At 44.6% G+C, this 21,301-nt stretch overlaps 1 protein-coding gene across 1 annotated transcript; it reads left to right on the top strand.

Moving 5' to 3' along the window:
• The first annotated feature begins 18,920 nt into the window (after positions 1 to 18,920).
• LOC128846201 (olfactory receptor 6X1-like) lies at positions 18,921 to 19,859 on the top strand. The gene has a single exon (XM_054045231.1). It carries the CDS (start codon positions 18,921 to 18,923, stop codon positions 19,857 to 19,859), a length of 939 nt encoding a protein of 312 aa, XP_053901206.1.
• The last annotated feature ends 1,442 nt before the right edge of the window (positions 19,860 to 21,301 follow it).

Raw genomic sequence — 21,301 nt, 5'->3', positions numbered from 1 at the left:
TACAGAGACATAGTCCTTATTACTGTTTGTTAGTTGTTCAATACGTGTATAATTGCCTTGTTGGTATTCCCTTGCAATGCTCATAATCCTAAATTTCTTAATCAGTATTAAAAAACAATCAAACTATAGGACAAGCCCCTGAATTAATATAAACCCAACTAAAATGTATCTGTGTCTACGGGATGAGTCTACACTGCACCCTTGTGGGGATGGAATAGAAATAACCCTAAGAGATTTTCTTAGGTCAGAAGTATATGAAGTAGTGCTGCCCTCACACAGAGAGTTTTTGCATAGCTAGAACTAGTTGTCTCTCACTGTGTCTCTTGCACAGTAATACACAGCCGTGTCTTCTGTTCTCAGGCTGCGGAGTTGCAGATACACGGTGCTGATGGAGTTATCAGTTGAGATGGTGACTCTGTCTTTCACAGAGTCGGCATAGCTAGTATCACCATCTTCAGGGTCAATTCTTCCAAGCCAAACCAGTCCTTTCCCAGGAGTCTGCCTGATCCAGCTCATATAGTAGTCAGTGAGAGTGAAGCCTGAGGTTTTACAGGGTATTTTCACAGACTCGCCGGGCTTCTTAATTTCTGCCCCAGATTGGACCAGCTGAACCTCCGATTGGACACCTGTAGGGAAGGCATATAATGAATATCGGAACACCAGATTTATCCCCATTGTCCCAGCATCCTCTGAATTCTCCATGTTCCCAAATTACCTGGATAAGCTGCCATTAAGCAAAGATACATTAAAATATGCCTCATATTTATTATCCTCTGCAGCCAAACCAAACACCGATATTCTGAGCAGTAAAAGCAGGTCACAGCCTCGCTGTTTCGATGTGGTTATTCTAGAGGGGAAAAGAGTTTGGCTTTTTAAACAGGAAGCTCCCCACAGACTTTGCATAAACACTCACCGCCTTCAGAAGCAGAGGGGGATAAAAGCAGCAGGACACTTGGGCCCAGATTCTGATCCGCCTGCTCGTGTGGGGGAGTCGCTCACCCCTCCAGTGGTGCCTCTGATAACAATGAGTCAGGCTTTTATTTTAGGCACAACCCGGAAAGGATCTGCACTAGCCCAGGGCTAACCCTAGGAGACGTTGTGCCTCAGTGATACGGTTCTGAGTCACACCTCTTCCTTTGCTCCTTTTCTCTTCCCAGGGCGTAGCGACACAGGCTCTAATCCAGTTCCTCTTCCCAGGGCGTAGCGACACAGGCTCTAATCCAGTTCCTCTTCCCAGGGCGTAGCGACACAGGCTCTAATCCAGTTCCTCTTCCCAGGGCGTAGCGACACAGGCTCTAATCCAGTTCCTCTTCCCAGGGCGTAGTGACACAGGCTCTAATCCAGTTCCTCTTCTGACAGTTCCAGAAGGAGTCTCACTGACTTCAGTGAGTTTGGATCAGGCCTTTACGTCTGGAAATTACCAGCACTAAATAACACCCTGTCCCTAACCTCAGTTACAGTGACCTTTGAGCAGGGGAGTGGAGGCAGGACTCTGCCACTCCCCAGTCCTCCTTTTCCACCACTTCCCGGGGGAAGGAGTATGCAATTGGGGAGCCCTGGCTCCATACCGCTGCACCCAGATCGGCCCACAGGAGATTGTGAATCTATGAAATGGAAAATATATGTCCAAGGCCACACTGGACCACTCTGATCATCTCGTCTCACCTCCTGTGTAACTAGGTAAATGTCGACAAATGTCCTTTTGACCCCACACACGGAAACCAACCAGAAACATTTCCCTCAATAAAAACTGAAATTTGCTGAGAGGCAAAGTAAGAAAAACACCGCTTAAGAACTGCTTAGAGTTTATTTTAAAGATATTTCCTTTGCATACATTGACAATTCATGTTTTAACAGTTGTAAAGCTTTACGTTTTTGAATCTCGACGTCTACTGTCATTCAATAGTGATTCTCACCTTCTCGTTAGCTGACGACTTATAATCTCTCACAACTGTGAAAATATAAATGGATGAAAATCATAAAAAAATACTTAAAATCCAATTTTTTTCAACTGAAAGTTTAAATCTATCTCTATATTTTAAAATGCTTAAAAATAAATACTGATATCCACCATCAATATAATCAAAAAGTAAAAACTGAATTCAGCCAAGCCTATGTATTATACCGGCCACAGATTTTCATCCACTGCTCCTGCATCAGTGCCTCCCAGAGGATTCAGGGGGCCTGGGGCAAAGCAATTTTGGGGGCCCCTTCCATAAAAAAAAGTTGCGATACTATAGAATGCTATATTCTCGTGGGGGCCCCTGAGGGGCCCAGGGCCTGGGGCAAATTGCCCCACTAGCTCCCCCCTCTGGGCGGCCCTGTCCTGCATTGAGCCCAGTAACCTGTGTTTGATTAAAACACACCTTCCAGAAAGGCCTCCAGTCTTATCATGACTTTCACACGTGTGCCGAGATTTCCAGAACTCACAAAGTGAGCGGATGGCCGACTCCTAAGAAGGGGGGCAGATCCTTTAGGGAAGTTTCAGTTTATCGGTTGTGGATTTTGTTTGAGACTCATGACATGAGTTGATACATAATTTTATATTGGGTAAATCAACCCCTGTCTGCACGCTGGGGCCGTCTTTGTCTCCCCCGTCTGTGTTCCTCGGGCTGTATTTTCTGGGTAGCCTCAGGGTAGGTCTAAGGGGGATCCTCCAACACACAGAGGAACTATTTCACTAGACACCAGTACAAAGGGAGGTCCCTTCCCCTGCCTCCTCGCTGGGGCGGGGCATACTCCTCTGTTTTGCCCGGGGGAGTCAGTCCTTCCCCTAGCAGGGACTGGGGTGTGTCTGTTTCCTCTCTGGGAAGGAGCACGGAGCCTCTCCTCCTAGAGACGCTTATTTCCCTGCTGCCAGTAGCCTGGGAGCAGCTTGTCTCCCCCTCTCTCTCTCCTCCTTTCTCTCCACAGAGGAGAGAACCCTCTCTTTAAATGGTCTCAGGCAGCCCTTAATTGGATTCAGGTGTTCCTAATTGAGCCAAGGTAATCCCTCCTCAGCTGATCATAACTGACCTGTGGGAACCCCTTCTCTGCTGATAGGGAAGAGGACCTTTATCATTCTAGATCAGAGATTGGCAACCTTTGGCATGCGGCTCGCCAGGGTAAGCACCCTGGTGGCCGGGCCGGTTTGTTTACCTGCCACGTCGGCAGGTTCGGCCGATCACGGCTCCCACTGGCTGCGGTTCACTGCTCCAGGCCAAATGGGGGCTATGAGAAGCGGCAGCCAGCACATCCCTCGTCCTGCGCCACTTCCAGCAGCCCCCATTGGCCTGGAGCAGCGAACCGCGGCCACTGGGAGCCGTGATCGGCCAAACCTGCCGACGCAGAAGGTAAACAAACCGCCCTGGCCTGCCACAGGGTGCTTACCTTGACGAGCCACGTACCAAAGGTTGCTGATCCCTGTTCTAGAGCTTACATATCTGCCGTCCCACAACCTCTTGCAGCTGGCCGGCCTGACTTTGTCACTATATATATATAAACTACTTACAAAAATATTGAATTGACACTAATTTTCTTTTTTTTTCTTTTTCTGATAAGAGGCAGACTCTGATTGAGCCAGCGTGCTGAAAATGAATGTAGTCATGGCAAAGCAAGAGGGAGGAGGGACTAGCTGCCTCAGATATTTGCCTAGCGTTTTGGATAGGTACGTACTCAGCGCGGTTAGTGCATCCCACGACTCGTCCCGCACCATGGCTACAAATTATGTTTAGCACAAGAGCTCAGTCAGAACTAGCGAGGATACATCCCCTCTACCTTGCAATGCAGATGTACAGCTCAAAATGTGGATATACCTTAAATATTCCTTCAGTTTTTCTTTCTTTCATTCATTTAGTCGTGTTCAGTAGAATTTTGTAAAATCTTCCTGGTGAGATGTTTCTCTCTGTGCGATGATATGTTGGCATGTTTCTCGAGTGCAGGGATATTTCAGGGGAAGTGGTGCATACCACATAATTAGGAACAAGTAACATTTTGAGATACGAAGTCTTGACCACATAAGAATGTGAATAGAACAGAACAGAATAGAAATATGGATAGCAGCTATCCCTACAGTGCCCTACAATGGCAATAGAGTAGACATGGCCTGGAAGGGCAGCATCGGACGTACAGTCTGTGATCCAGTGCTGCCCTCGCACTGAGAGTTTTGGCACGGCTATGAATTGGATTCTGCTCACTGTGTGACTAGCACAGTAGTACACAGCCGCGTCTTCTGCTCTCAGGCTGCGGAGTTGCAGATACACGGTGCTGATGGAATTATCTGCGGTGATGGAGATTCTGTCTTTAAATGACTGGGAATAGCTGGTAGAGCCATCTTCAGGGTCAATCCATCCTAACCAAAGCAGGCCTTTCCCGGGAGCCTGCCTGACCCAATGCATGTACACAAAAGTGAAAGTGAACCCTGAGGTTTTACAGGATAGCTTCACAGACTCGCCGGGCTTCTTCATTTCTGCACCAGATTGGACCAGCTGAACCTCTGACTAGACACCTGTAGGAAAGCTAAATAATAAATATTGACAATCCAGATTCATCCCCATTAACCCAGTTTCCTATAAATTCCCCATGTTTTCAGTTTACCGGCATAAGCCGCCATCAAGCAAAGGTAAATTAAAAAATGCCTCATAATTATCCTCTGCCGTGAAGCCAGGCGCTAATATTCTCCACTGTAAAAGGAGGTGACAGGCCTGGTTTTTCAATGCGATTATCACAGAGCGGACAAGGGCTTGGCTTTTTAAACAAGAAGCTGCCCGCTGACTTTGCATAAACACTCCGAACCTTCAGAAACAGGTAGGGATAAAAAGTAGCAAGGCACTGACCCGGATTCTGTTCGGCTTGCTCATGGGGTGGATTCACTCATCCCCTCAGCAGCGCCTTTTAGGGCAAAGGGCAGGATCCCTAATTTAGACAGTGCTTGAAAAGAGGCTTCTACCACAGAGGAATAGCCCCAGAGGTCATTGTGTCTCAGAGATAGGCTTCTCGATCAACATTTTTCACATTTATCCTTCCCAGGTTGTGGCATAAAAAGACTGATCAAACTCCCTTTGGGGTCAGTGGAAGGACTCCCTTTGACTTTACTGGGGTTGGAGTGGGCTTTTTTCTGCTGAAATATTAGAGCAGTAAATCATTCCCTTCCCTGGCCTGAGCTGGCTCAAATTGAGTTCAAGGGGTATGAAGTTAAGATTCTTGGATGCAAGGTCTTGGGAGCACAAATGGAGTCGTAAGTGAGTTCTCACTCTCTTTTACTGAGTGACGTGCCTGGGGGAGGGGGTTAAGGAACAATCTAGCACAATAGGACAAGTTATGGCGTAAGATACACTTCTCAGAGTCAGGGATTATAAGGCTAGAAGTGATCATCTTGTGACCACCTATATAACACAGGCCGAAGAACCTCACCCAGTAATCTTGGCAGGAAGCCCATCACTTCTTTTTGGTTTAGAGCCGTGTCATTTAGAAAACATCCAGTGCTGACTTCAAGCGATAGAGAATTTACTCCAGGCCTTTGTAGGTTGTTCAGATCAGTTCTTTAACTACACTGATACTATTTGTTTAAGGACACACAGGTTGTAATAAAACACAACCTAAAGGAAGGATCATCCAGTGGTTAGGGTTGGGTGCTTGCCAAGATCTTGGGAGACACAGGTACAATTTTCTGTTCCCCCACAGACTTCATGTGTGACTTTGTGTATATCACTTAGCTTCTCTGACTGTGAAAGGGGGATGACAACACTTCTCTACCTCACAGGAGGCCCAAGAGTTTAAATACATTAAACAGTGTTTAGTGATTTGAGATCTCATCTGAAAAGTGCTCTTTACGAGTTAGGGATTCTTATTAAAGATTTTCTTAGGAAGGAAGTTTGTGGCAGCCTTTCACATCATATGGCTTTATTCTGTTATGTTCTCTCCACATATCTGAATTTCTTCTTGCTCACTTCAATTAAAAAAACAGGTCTTCAAGTTACTATTGAGATGTTTTGTAGGGTTACATACTCTCCCAAGAGGAGTGGTGGATATCCCCATAACTGGAGATATTTAAAAATGAGGGGACAAAGTCCTGAATGGATCAGTAATAGAATAGAATAGAATAGAATAGAGATTAGCAGAGTAGAATAGAACAGACAGCTATATATGTGATAATCCTGCACTGACCCCTAGTGCTTTTGCTTGAAATGAACTTTTAATTTTGTAGCATAATTAAGGCCTCTGATTCAGTGCTACTCTCACACTCAGGACCGGCTCTAGGCACCAGCAAGCAAGCACATGCTTGGGGCGGCACATTTCCAGGGGCGGCACTCCAGCCATCCTTTTTTTCAGCCTGAGAGGAGAACAAGGGCCAGGACGGGGCAGGGGAAGCAGCAACCCAAGCCCAGCACGGAGAGGGGTTTACCCCTGGGGTGTATTTGTACCATATTACACGTTCCCGCCTCTGCTGCCTCCCCACGGGGCTGAGCGGGGGGAGCGGAGGCCACCAGGGGTGAGCCAGGCAGGGGTAGCAGGGGGCTCTGGCCGGGGGCTGGGTTCGCTCCTGGCCTGGCGTTGCGGCGATGAGCAGGAAGCCGCAGCCCGGCCCTTATCAGCGGGCCGCAGGTGGGGCCAGGCTGCAGGCCCTGCACTCCGGCTCCATGAGTGACGGGGGCAGCCGCTGTAGGCATCTCCTTTTGCGCCCCGCGTCAGGGCCGGGAAACAGCAGCAGCAGCGCGGTCTCTCCTGCCCCATGATGGGCTACGCTCCCCGCCTGCCCCTGCCGCCGCCCTGGACTCGGGCTGCCTGGCTCCCCGCAAGCAGTGCCCGGTTCCTGCTGCTCTCGGCCGTCAGGTGTGGGCCCCAGCCGAGCCCAACCCCTTGCGTCTCCTCCGGGGCAGCGCCCCTCACTCCGCATCCTCCCAGGTGGCCGCAGTGGTAGCGGCCGGGAGCCCGAGAGGAGGAGCAGCCCCCGGGCAAGCGGGGGAGACTCTGAGGTGAAGAGGCTGCTGGCCCTGGTGTGACCCGAGCACTGGAGGCTGACAGGTACCTGCCCTTGCCCCATCCCGGCACCACCTGCCCCCCAGCCCAGTGAGTGTTACCTGCCCCACCAGCCTCAGCGCCCTGCCCCATACTGTCAGCCACCCCAATCTCACTGTGACGCCAGCACCCCTTGGCAAAGGGCCCCCTGATCTTCACAAACAGCTGTCACCGCAGGCCTGACAAACTCACTGCACCCCACATGTGTCTTACAGGGCACTTACCCACAAAGTGGAACGTGGACGGGATCTACACAAGGCTGGTAACTTGTCAAGAGTGAGAATCTTTGTGAGATGTGTGCACGGGTAATATTGAAGGAATAATGTATTTACCTTAAAAGTCTGCTTCTTTTAACATTACCAGTATCAGTGGCTTCTGGTGAGCACAGTTTCTCAAAACTGAAATTACTAAAAAATTATTTGAGGTCCACCATGTCTCAAAATCTTTTGTCAGGACTCACATTAATTTCAATGGAAAGTACCATTGCAAAAAATTTAAATTTCACTGAATTATTAAAAGACTACGCAAGTATAAAAACCAGAAAAATTAAGTTCATATAAATTCTTTTAATTTATGAGAAACTAGGTGCACCAGAAGACACTAATATTTTTCATTACAGTGTATAGTTGAACCCAAATTGTTTGTAATTGTGATTTTGTTAAAATCAAATGAGTGCACTAGTAGGAAATTGTTTTATTTCACTAATTGCAAATTCTCTATTTTCATTTTTTAAAAAATTTTAAACAGTCAAAAAAAAACCACATTGCGGGGGGGGGGAAGGGGGAATGGGCAAAATTTTTTTGCTTGGGGTGGCAAAAAACCTAGAGCCGGCCCTGCTCACACTCAGTTTTTGCATGGCGATGTCTGGGTTTCCTCTCGCTGTGTGTCTGGCACAGTAATACACAGCCGTGTCTTCTGCTCTCAGGTTGCGGAGTTGCAGGTACATGGTGCTGATGGAGTTATCGGTGGTGATGGTCAATCTGTCTTTAAAGGACTGGGAGTAGATGGTAGCACCATTTGCCAGGTCAATTCTTCCAACCCACACTAGTCCTTTCCCGGGAGCCTGCCGGAGCCAGCTCATGTAATAGTGACTTAGCGGGAACCCTGAAGTTTTACACGATATCTTGAGAGAATCTCCGGGCTTCTTAATTTCTGCCCCAGATTGGACCAGCTGAACCTGTGATTGGCCACCTGGAGGGAAGTTACAATGAATATTGACACATCTGGATGCATCCCCGTCATCCTGGTAACCCTCAGCCACCTTCCCGTCCTCTCCATGCTCCCCTTACCTTGGAAAGCAGCTGTCAAGCAGAGATAAATAAAAAAATGCCTCATATTTGTTACTCTCTGCAAGAAAACAGAACACTCGTATTCTCCGTTGTAAAAGCAGGTGACTGCAGTGCTGTTTGGATGTGACCAATCCAGAGAAGAAAAGAGGTTGACTTTTAAAGAGGAAGCTCCCCTACTGACTTTGTGTAAGCACTCAACACATACAGAAGCAGGGGATATAAAAGGGTGAAAATACTGAGAAAAATATTTGCTCCTTGCCTAGCACAATGGGACTCTTACCTAGCTGGGGCTTTTAGATGCTACACACATTGTTTCCAACACCGAGTTTCTTCATTGACTTGAGGGGGCTTTGGGTTAGGCCTTAAAGGGTGAACATGAGTTTGCAATAACTTTTGTGTTCAGCTGAGATAACAGTAGGAGTGAAATTCTCCCAGATGTAGAGGGCCAGAACAAGATCAATGTACTTCTGAACATAAGAACATAACATACTTCTAAACAGTGACAGGATGGTGGACTTAATTGCTTATGAATGACTAACAATTCAAATGCTGATGTTATTGAAATCCTTCCCAAGGGGAATGCTTTGGGAACTCTAGGGATTGAGTCCTGTGTAAACAGACAATAATTATTTCTAGTGAGGGAATACTTATGTGGGGCTTGATCCAATGCTTTCTGAAATCTATGGGAGTCTTTTTGTTGACTCAATTGACTTTGGATCAGGCCCTAAAATAGGATATAATAAACAAGTCTTAACTTCTACTCCAACTACTTTCAGATCTATGAAACACATGACTTAGAGTAGAGAGATTGCTTTTGTTTCAGGATCTTCCCTATCTGCTAATTTTGAGAAAGAAATGATGGTGACAAGCAATATCTTTCCATAAAATTTTCTTGCATTTAATACAATTTGAAAAGAAGAATAAAGAATGACGGGGCTAAAAGTGCATATGGAATAGATTCCATTAAGAACTCATCTTGTAAACTTCAAGTAACAAAACACAGAAAATAGAAATATTTAATTTAGAAAATGCTCTGCAGTATTTTGATACCTTTCAAATTTACGTGTGTTGATTTGTGCTTAAAGAAAATAATATCTATTGCACTTCTTGTGACAGCACTGCCAATGAACACCCCAGTCTCAGTGTTATTGGGTTTAAATTCGTACTATAATATTCCTATTTCCTTAGTAGAAAATAGTTCTTATACAACAGTGACAGGACATAAAAGAAGGTAGATAGATTAGATTCAGAGCATACAGGGTTTTCCCCCTTTGCTGCAAAGATGTGGAGATACCAGCTTCATCTTATGAATCAGTCACTGGCCATTGGAGGAGGTAAGTCAAATCTTTAGTTATATTGTAGCAACGTGATAGATACTGAATTTTCAAATCTATCTATCTATCTATCTATCTATCTATCTATCTATCTATCTATCTATCTATCCCCATCCACCCCCTCTATCTATCTATCTATCTATCTATCTATCTATCTATCTATCTATCTATCTATCTATCTATCCTTTTGTGGCCCTCAACGTAATAGCCTAAAAAATTATAACTATTTTTTTAAAATGTATACGATATTACAGAATATTTTTCCTGATCAAGGTTGTTCCTGAATGTGTTACTACAGGAAAAGACAAAAATCAGAATAGATGCAGTTATCTGAAAAATATTATTATACTTCTAATCAGAAAGGAATTCAGAACCATCCTCTACAAACTCCAGAAAAAAATGTAGCATAAAATATTCTTAATTTTTAGTTAAGTCTAACTGGAGCATTTCTGGCTGTTACCCAGTGAATTTATCCCTCCATCCAGACAGATAGATATTGGTTTTTTTCTGTATTCTTTGTGGCCATTGCTCTGTGTGATCCGTATCTAATTCTAACCCATCTATCGGTATGTCAACATTGAGATAACCCCGTGGCACTGAGTCTCAGACCGGGCTCAGCTGATTCTGGGGCGAGCCTGCAGGACTATACCATTGCTGTGTAGATGGTCAGTTTCAGGCTGGAGCCCAGGCTATGAAACCTGTGAATCAGCTGTGGGTCTTTTATTGCAGTGTAGACATCCCCTAAGAGACCCAAATAATAAACCTACTTTTCTTTATTCTGATAAACATAGGTATGGAGAATGGTTCATCCGTCAGTGAGTTCATGATGCTGGGCTTCCCAAGCCTTCAGAGGTGGCATATGGTCCTATTTCTCATCATCTTAGACTCATAGACTCATAGACTTTAAGGTCAGAAGGAACCATTATGATCTTCTAGTCTGCCCTCCTGCACAATGCAGACTACAGAATCTCACCCACCCACTCCTGTGACAAACCCCTGACCTATGTCTGAGCTATTGAAGTCCTCAACTTGTGGTTTAAAGACTTCAAGGTGCAGAGAATCCCCCAGCAAGTCACTCGTACCCCATGCTGCAGAGGAAGGCAAAAAAAAAAACAAAAAAAACCCAGGGCCTCTGCCAATCTGCCCTGGAGGAAAATTCCTTCCCAACCCCAAATATGGCGATCAGTTAAACCCTGAGCATGTGGGCAAGACTCACCAGCCAGCACCCAGGAAAGAATTCTCTGTAGTAACTCAGATCCCACCCCATCTAACATCCCATCACAGGCCATTGGGCATATTTACCTCTAATAGTCAAAGATCAATTAATTGCCAAAATTAGGCTATCCCATCATACCATCCCCTCCATAAATGTATCAAGCTTAGTTTTGAAGCCAGATATGTCTTTTGCCTCCACTGCTCCCCTTGGAAGGCTATTCCAGAACGTCACTCCTCTGAAACGTTCATCTAATTTCAAGTCTAAACTTCCTGATGGCCAGCTTATATCCGTTTGTTCTTGTGTCCACACTGGTACTGAGCCTAAATAATTCCTCTCCCTCCCTGGTATTTATCCCTCTGATATATTTATAAAGAGCAATCATATCTCCCCTCAGCCTTCTTTTGGTTAGGTTAAACAAGCCAAGCTCTTTGAGTCTCCTTTCATATGACAGGTTTTCCATTCCTCGGATCATCCTAGTAGCCCTTCTCTGCACCTGTTCCAGTTTGAATTCATCCTTCTTAAACATGGGAGACCAGAACTGCACCCAGTGTTCCAGATGAGGTCTCACCAGTGCCTTGTATAACGGTACTAACACCTCCTTATCTCTACTGGAAATACCTCACCTGATGCATCCCAAGACCACATTACCTTTTGTCACAGCCATATCACGTTGGCGGCTCATAGTCATCCTGTGATCAACCAATACTCTGAGGTCCTTCTCCTCCTCTGTTACTTCCAAGTGATGTGTCCCCAGTTTATAACAAAAATTCTTGTTATTAATCCCTAAATGCATGACCTTGCACTTTTCACTATTAAATTTCACCCTATTACTATTACTCCAGATTCCTTATCCCAGTCCCTCTCTGTATTGGCAATACCTCCCAGCTTTGTGTCATCTGTAAACTTTATTAGCACATTCCCATTTTTTGTGACAAGGTCAGTAATTAAAAGATTAAATAAGATTGGTCCCAAAACTGATCCCTGAGGAACTCCACTAGTAACCTCCTTCCAGCCTCACAGTTCACCTTTCAGTATGACCCGTTGTAGTCTCCCCTTTAAGCAGTTCCTTATCCACCTTTCAATTTTCATGTTGATCCCCATCTTTTCCAATTCAGCTAATAAGTCCCCATGTGGAACCGTATCAAATGCCTTACTGAAATCGAGGTAAATTAGATCCACTGCGTTTCCTTTGTCTAAAAAATCTGTTACCTTCTCAAAGAAGTCTTCTTCATATACGTTCTAACTCTAGCAGGGAATGGCCTCATCATTGTAATCGTGAGGGCTGACCAGCATCTCCAGATCCTGATGTATTTCTTCCTGAGCAACCTTTCCTTCCTAGAGATCTGGTACACCACTGTCATTGTACCCAAAATGTTGGAGACGTTCTGGTGGCCAGAATGACCATCTGTGTTTATTGGTGCCTGGTGCAGTCATTCTTTCACTTCTTCCCGGGCCTCACTGAGTTCCTGATTCAGCCATGTCCTTTGACCACTATATCACTATATGCAAATCCCTGAACTACAGCACCATCATGACCAAGAAAGTCTGCGTCCTTTTGGCTATCGTAGCCTGGCTGTGGGGGTGGTATAGGTCTGAGCCTTATCCTCCATCTAAATGACTTGCCAGTGAGGAAAGCAGCTGGATTTTTAAACATGAAGCTCACCCACAGCCTTTGCATTTCTGCTCTTCCGATAACTATAAAGGGTTTAGATGGGCTGAGAGAAATACATTTGACCCTTTTATAGTGAGGAAAAAATGTGCATGCATTGGTCTATGCAGAAGGTCCCCAAAAGCACTGAAAGTGTATCAGGAAAAGGCAGTCTTTCCTACTTTAATCCTATGAGCCAGATTTCAGTGGGTGTAGATCAGAAAAGGGGCTACATTGGTTTACAGCAACTGGGGATAACAGTACTGATCATTTCAGTTGTGGTGTTGGACCCATTCTAAAACTGGCCTGACATCTCCAGAATAGAGTTCATGAATTTTAGAGTAACCGTCATTCTTCAGGGCAACTCATTCACATTGACATTGACATCTTACATTGCTAGAGAGACAAGGTGAGTGAAGTAATATCTTTAATAAGTAATACCAACTTCTGCTGGTAAGCAAAACAAACTTTCGAGCTACACAGATCTTTTCCTCAGGTCCCATAAATGTTAGTCCAAAAATATTACCTTACCCACCATGTCTCTCTGATAGCCTGGAACCAAGAAGGCTACAACAACACTGAACATATCTTGCATCCTTATAATATCTACTTTCATTCAGATCCTTTCCACAAGTGTCAATAAACTAGAATTTTCTACTTGTGTCACTCATCTGATGGTGGACAATATATTTCACAGAGCAGTGATCTTTATGTACATGAGATCCTCAACCCAAACCAACCTAATAGCCTTTTAGCCGGGGGGGAGGGAGGGGGAAGCAATAGATATGATATATATTGACTATAATGAGGCTTTAGATATTCTCTTAAACAAACTAGGGAAATAAACATAAACATAGTTCTCATAAACAAACTAGGGAAATATAGCCTCAATAAACCTACTATATGGTGGGTGCACAACCGCTTGGGAAAACCATACTCAGAGAGTAGTTATCAGTAGTTCACAGTCAACCTGGAAGAGCATATTGAGTGGGGTCCCACAGGGCTCTGTCCTGGGTCCAGTACTATTCAATATCTTCATAAATGATTTAGATAATGGCATAGAGAGTATACGTATAAAGTTTGTGGATTATACCAGTGTGGGAGGGGTTGCAAGTGCTTTGGAGAACAGGATTAGAAATCAAAATAATCTTGACAAACTGGCAAAATGGCCTGAAATAAATAGAATGCCATTCAATAAGGACAAATGCAAAGTACTCCACTTAGGAAGGAAATGACTACGTAGGAAGGAGTACGGCAGAAAAGGATTGGTGGGGTTATATTGGATCACAAACAAAATATGACTCAAGAATGGAACACTTGTAAAAAAAGGGAACATTGTTCTGGGATGTATTAGCCAAAGTGTTGTAAGCAAGAAATGAGCAGTAATTCTTCCACTTTACCCAGCACTAATAAGGTTTCAGCTGGAGAATTGTATCTAGTTCTGGGCACCACACGTTGGGAAAGATATGGACAAATTGGAGAAAGTCCACTGGAGAGCAGCAAAAATGATTATAGGTCTAGAAAACCTGACCTATGAGGAAAGCTTTTAAAAATGTGTTTGTTTAGTCTGGAGAAGACTGAGATAGGATATAAGAGTCTTCAGATACATAAAGGGTTGTTATAGAGAGAAGGGTGATAAATTGCAGCAAGGGAGATTTAGGTTGGATATTAGGAAAAACGTACTAACTACACGTAAGGGGACTGTTGCCCCCTTACTAACACTCAGTGGGGTGTTTTGGTTGTTAGCTCCCAGCAGTAAAAGGGGAGGGGTCGATGGGAAATCAGGACCCTGAGACTGACAGGCCCCAGGAACAATGGGGAGAGGCCAATGCTCCAGGTTAGCTTGATTAACAGGGCGGGCAGCTAATCAGGGAGTCAGGAGGCCAGGGGGGTCCCGCCCTCCCTGTGAGTTCGAATTGCCTGGGTCAGACAGAGGGGGGCCAAGCTAAGGAGAGAGCAGGGGCCCAGCTGTCCTGGGGGCAGAGCTGCAGCCCCAAAGCCAGAGGGGCCAGACAAGCAGCCCAGGGAGCTGGCGGCTGAGCAGCAGCAGCAGCAGCCGGGCTGAGACCAAGTGGAGCTGGAGCTGGGAGCTGGGGCTGGGGCTGGGGCTGGAGCTGGAGCCGGGTGCGGGGAGCAGCTGGGGGGAGCGAGGGGGACCCTGGGCAGTGGGCCCAGCGCAGGGAGACGCCTCAGCCAAGAGGCCCTGCAGGCCAGACTTGGAGGGGGGATCATAACCCCGACCGGGCGGGGGCAACGCTGGGAAGAAGGGTCCTGCCACCTAGAGCCTGAGAGCGTGTGGCCACCACCGGAGCAAGTGTCCAACCCACAGTGTCTCTGCAGCACAGACAGGGCCTGAGAAGGAGCCTGGGACCTACAAGGAACAGACTGAACTGCCCTGACGTTCCAGAGACACTGGTTGTGATGTTCCCAGCCACAGAGCAGTGTGATGTGTTTTCCTTTAACCTTTCCCATTAATCCTTATTCTTCTTTAAAATTAATTGTTAATTAAACAACTTGTGTTTGCTTTAAATTGTATGAAATGATCAGTGGGTCAGGGAGGTGCCCAGTGCAGAGAGAGTACCCCGGAGTGGGAACACCCTAGCCCCTGTCCTAGGTGACCACAGCAGGGTTGGGGGGTCGAGCCCCCCAGGAATCCTGGGCCCAGCCTTGTTGGGGTTACGAGGACTCTGCCAGACAGGAGAGTGGAAGGGGAGTCCTTGAGGTCAGGCAGCCTCTGGGTAAAGGAAGTGGGAGCGGGGACTCAGATCCTTTCGCTAGCCCACTTCACCGGGGTAGTGCAGAAGCCAGGAAAGTTCCCCACAATAGTGGGACCATTCCCCCGCTTACATACACAAGGTTAGTTAAGCACTGAACAAATTGCCTGGGGAAATTGTTTAACCTGCTCTTAAAAGCCTTCAATGCAGAGCTCCAACAAACACTTAGTCCTGCTTCAACACTTGGGCATGGCCTAGATGACCAATCAGAGTCCTTCCAGACCTACTTTTCACTGATTCTTTATTAGGGATAAAGAAGGTTGTATTCCTGCTCAATTCAATGTTAGCTCCACTTTTACATTCTTTCATCTGTACCCCCAGCAACACAGAGTTGAGAAAAATCATGAGGAGAAAAAGACATCCTTAAACAACTGGGATTCTGTGGACTCCAAAAAATGTGACCAATCCAAGCAGAACAACTAATGTTTGGACACGCTTTTGAAAGTGCCTAACTCAGTTGAATTATGTCAGTGTATCCCATCTGAAAATCTGGATCTGTGGATTTTACTGTACAACAGTTTTTTTAGCAGTGGTACCTCCCTTGAGTTAAAGGCACAGTATTCCATGACCAGAGGACCATACTTGTGACTAAGGACTCAATTTTGTTTAAAGCTAAGGGACAAACATGCCTAAAGGAGTTAGGTGCCCAACTCTAACTGAAACGCAGTGAGATCTGGATGCCTCGATTCCTTAAGCTCCTTTGAAAATCCCATCCTAACTCCTTTGCAGAATCAGGGCTTAAGAACTCACAGAAAAACGTACATGGTTGGAGAGGAACTGCATTACATCCACAAGTAGAACTTGTATAGACTTCATTGAGAAACGAAAATTCAGACGTGAAAAGTTTGATAAAATTTTTAATTAGCAAGTGAAACTTTGACACTAGTTTGCAACTCCTCATTAAGAGGAACTGTAGGCAGTTGGAGAAATTGGACTCCCGGTGGGACATAGGCAGAGACAAAACCGTCACTCCCAGCAAACAATATTTGATTTTAGTCAAGAAACAATGCTAGAAACCAATACAAAAAGTTTAGTCTCACCCAGAAATGATTACTTCAAGGAAAAGACAAGAACAGAAGTATGAAAGGTTGAAATCTCTGAACCTTTACCTTTGATATGAATATAATACTAATTCTAAAGGTTAGTAGAAAAGAGAGGTGAGCATCCATTTGTTCAGTGATCTATAGATTGGCAGGGTTAAACTCACTGAACCTTGTAAAACTTTGACATTTTTGAAGGATAGTGAAGTTGAGTTTAGGACCGGCTCTATGGACCAGCAAACGAAGCACAGTTCCAGAAGCGGCATTCTGGGAGGGTTTTTTTTTTTTTTTTTTGCCTGGGGCGGCAAAAAACCTAGAGCTGGCCCTAGTTGAGTTTCAGTGGAATAAGGTTCTACTTCGATAGAACCGAGCAGTTTAGAAAATGTTTTTATCGTAGATCAGGTGGCATTCTTCACCAGCTTCTATTCTCTTCTGCAAGACAAAGGACAGCTTTTGGAATTTCTGATTATTATCCCAGTTCCTGGAATGTGTTGGCACATATCTTCCTGGTGATAACTCATGAATGGTTTTGTTCTGTAGCCTGTGTGAGATTGTCAAAGGCAGCCAGGGGAATTGGGCACCCTTTAAAAGTCAAAGGCAGTTGGGCAATGAATGTAGCTGTCTGCTGTAGGGGATATTTCCATCACTCTCTTACAGGGGAAATGTAGCGCTGCTTTATTTATGGTTGAGATTCGCTTACAGTTAAATAACCCTTTGTCCTGAGGGCTCAGAGTTCCAGTTGCCTACTCAGATTCTGCTGAAAATTGTCAGGTCTTGCTGGGGTCCTGGGTAGGGTTAAAGGTCCACATTTGACAGTAATTTATGAGAGGGTTTCCCGAGTCAATGCCCCCCCCCCCAAATATACCATGTGACATAAAAACTTTACTGTTGTCGTAACTCTGTTGGCTCACATCTGGGGCTCAGATTACAGCTCTTACCTGCCACAAACAATACCAACGCACTCGGGACCGATCTCTGTTGGTGTCCAGAGAAAGTAACATGTTGTTGGGGGTAGGCTGACAAGCAGGAGAAAGCCTCATGCACATGGGCATCGGGACTAGGTCATCTTTGCTTACCCGAGAGTTTTCCGACAGCCTTGCATCAGCGTAACTGGCTGGCTCCAACAGACAGATTGTGTCTGTTTAACCCCGTGTTTTCTACGTTTGGGTCCAGACCTCAGCAGCATTCTGAGAATACATCTTGTGCATGCTGCCTACTTCAGCTAAGGTGCTCTTTTTGTAAGATTTGTCGTAGGACCAAAGCTTCAGGTTTAAGGGCCAATCTTTCACAGTGCTCTAAAGTGCATATAAATAGTTAGATTGTTTTGCAAACTGCAACGTTTAATGTAGTCTAGTGTTAGTCGACTGAGGTTATTTGGGTCGAGAGTTCGTTAGATACAGACCCCAAATTAGGAGCTGACTTTAATATTCCAGTTGCTCTAAAACCCATGTGCATAGGGATAATGGCTTGAAAATTGGGATGCCACTAGGCCGTCTGGTGTAGAGGTTGTGATGCAAAATGGAGGTTGCTGGATTAAGGGGTTCCACAGCACTCCCACTGTACAATGATCCGGTTCTGTCGCTTTTAGATTGGAATAACCCTTTTTGGTGCTGACATGGGAAATCTAAGCTCTGATCCACATACAATTGACATCACTTATCTGCCCCTTGGTCCCAAGCTGAGCTAAGGGGCAGTTTGCAAATCGTTCAAAACTTATTGCCCTCTAAAAGCTTTAGTACCTCTGCTTAGACACAGCTCCCATCTCTGAGCACTCTTTTTCCTCAGGCACTCCTTGACAAGTGACAGTAATATCCTCTGAGTCTTATACTCGTATGGGAAGTCATTGGAACAAGCATAGCTTCCTTGAATACAAGGGCCAACATGCAGGTTCCTGAGATGCCATCAGACTTGCGTGCTGACAAACAGGTGGTATATATGGGGCAGTTTTCCTGGGTTCTTTTCTAAAAGTGAGAGAGTTGCAAGATTTCATCCAAGATGTGAAAGAGTGGGGTATGTCTACACAGCAACTAGCCACCTGTGGCTGGCGCAAGCCAAACCGACTTGGTCTCTTGGGGCTCGGCTGCGGGGCTGTTTCATTGCTGTGTCGACTTCCGGGCTTGGGCTGCAGCCCTAGCTCTCAGATCCTCCCACTTCACAGGGTCCTAGAGCCCGGGGTCCAGTCCAAGCCTGGAAGTCTAACTATATGGGTGACAGCAGGGTTAAGCCCTTCTTCGTTTACTAATTACATATTTGTTTTCCTGATGAGGATTTTTCTTTCTCCAAAGAACAGCAAAATACCAAAATATTTCTCATAGGAATTGAAGGCTGCCCTCTTCAAGGCACAAATTAGGATACAAGTTCATTTCTCACTCAGTCTGGCGCATCTGCATTGAAAATGAGTGAAATGATCACAAGTTTGGATGGATCTAGTAGACTACATTTATTTATCCTTACAACTGTACCAAAAAGAAAAGTTGGGATATCCCTAGGAATTCATCAGAAAAGACTAGCAAAGAATATTATGAAATAACTAAATTGAGACTAATACTTTGTAGTAAAATCTAAAATGTTTCTTAATTTCTTATTCCCATTAGAGAGAAAGAGAGAAAGAGAGAGAGAGAATATGGGCAATGGTACAATGATCAGTGAGTTCATTCTCTTGGGATTTCCCAATCTTCATGGAATGCAGATGATGTTCTTTGGTGTCATTTTATTCATGTATCTCTCAACTCTTGTGGGGAACAGCCTCATCATCACAGTTGTGTGGACTGATCAAAAACTTCACACTCCGATGTATTTCTTCCTCTGTAACCTCTCCTTGTTGGAGATCTGGAGCACGACCCTTGTGGTCCCAAAGATGCTGGCCAACCTACTCTCGGACAGAACAACCATCTGTTTCTCCTGTTGCATGGCTCAAGTTTTTCTCCATTTCTCCCTGGGCACTACGGAGTCGGTCATCCTGATGTCCATGTCTTTCGACCGCTACTTGGCTATATGCCGACCATTGCATCATGCCACCATCATGACTAGCAGAGTCTGTTTCCGTTTAGCATTTCTAGGTTGGCTTGGAGGAATTGTGCTCATCTTCTTCCATTCGCTGCCAGTGTGGATCCTGCCGTTCTGCAGAGACAATCGAGTTGACCATTTCTATTGTGACCTTGGGCCACTTCTGAAACTGGCTTGTGCTGACACATCCATCATAGAGTTCACAGGTTTTATAACAACTGTCATACTGCAGGGCAGTGCATTTCTTTTCACGTTGATATCATACATCTTTATCATATCTACTATCATCCAGATCCCTTCCTCCACTGACCAAAAAAAGGCCTTTTCTACTTGTGCTGCTCATCTGACAGTGGTTAATATATTTTATGGGGCACTGATATTTATGTATATGAGACCCTCAACTCATTCTTCCTTTAGGATAAACAAGGTGGTCTCCTTACTCAACACAGTCCTAGTTCCAGTTTTAGACCCTTTCATCTATACCATCCGAAACACAGAGTTCAAAGAGTCCCTGAGCAAAATGATAAACAGGAAAAAGAAATCCCTACACATTTAGGATTCTCTGGGCTGTAAGAACTAAGATTTAAACCCAAACACAATAAGCAAGGTTTCCCTACTGTTCTGAGCGAGGCTAAGGATCAGATGAAGGTGGAATTTTAATTTATACCTTCTGAAGATTTGGATCTGTGAATTGTGTTCACCATGATAATATCTTGCAGATTTTAGCAGTGTTTTTAATCCATTGATTTGGATTTTCATTTTATATACCTGAAGGGAAATACTTGTGACTTTGGCCTCAAATAAATTCAGAGCTTCTAGTAGCATTATTTTTTTAAAATGCATTTTGGATCTAAAATGTCAAAGGCTGGGATAATGTACTTGTAGATAGAAATTGGATTATGTAAAGAGTTGGTTATATAAAACGTGAAATGTATAGTGTGCTCCATGCGTGTATTTTTACAGTTGCATTTACTATGTTTATTAACAATGATTCCTTTTCACTGCTTTTACCCAGTAGTTTTGTAACATTTTTCAGCATGTCCTGAAGGTGTTAAAAATACAACATGAACAAAAGTTGAGGTTTCTAAACTGCCTAAGGGAGCTAGACATGCAAATCCCTTTGAAGGGTACTTGGCTTTGGTGCCTAATTCTCTTAGGCTTACTTGAAAAGCCAAATTTTAGTGATTTATATATTTCTATTAAATATTATATAAACCAATTATTTTGTACTCTTCATATTACTATATTGTTAATGCTGGAATATTAGAAATAAGACTATACATAATTCCTTTATTTCTTGATCTTGTGCTATACATTTTAAAACATTATTTTCTTTAAATTTCCAAAATAAATAAATAAATAAACAAAAGAATTACATATTACTCTAGGCCAGGGGTCAGCAACCTTTGGCATGCAGCCCATCAGGGAAATCCGCTGATGGGCCAGGATGGTTTGTTTACCTGCAGCGTCCGCAGGTTCGGCCGATCGCAGCTGCCCCTGGCCACGGTTCATTGTTCCAGGCCAATGGGGGCTGTGGGAAGCAGCGTGAGCCAAGGGATCTGCTTCCCGCAACCCCAATTGGCCTGGAGCAACGAACCGTGGCCAGTGGGAGCTGCGATCGGCCGAACCTGCGGACGCTGCAGGTAAACAAACCATCCTGGCCCACCAGCGGATTTCCCTGGTGGGCCCCATGCCAAAGGTTGCTGATCCCTGCTCTAGGCACATTTGAGTTGGGTTGATTTAAAAAACATAGTTCTTTCGTTGCAATGAAAAGGTATGATTTTTATCAGCACACAATTGAGGTTAAACTGTGTTCAATTACCCTTCATACTCCATTGTACTATTTTAGTTTTAAAGTTTTCAATTTTTCAAAACCCAAGAAACTTAAAAAAAACCTGCTTCAGGAAATTTGAAAACATGAAAAATCAGTCCATTTTCAAATTGCAAAGTCATGTTTCGAATTTTGACAAAACATTCGTTTTTTTCCAGCTATCTCTG

Source organism: Malaclemys terrapin, chromosome 12 (assembly GCF_027887155.1).
Source record: "Malaclemys terrapin pileata isolate rMalTer1 chromosome 12, rMalTer1.hap1, whole genome shotgun sequence".
NCBI lineage: Eukaryota > Metazoa > Chordata > Testudines > Emydidae > Malaclemys > Malaclemys terrapin.
Note: the sequence above shows the minus strand (reverse complement) of the source record. Positions and strands in the feature narration are given on the sequence as shown.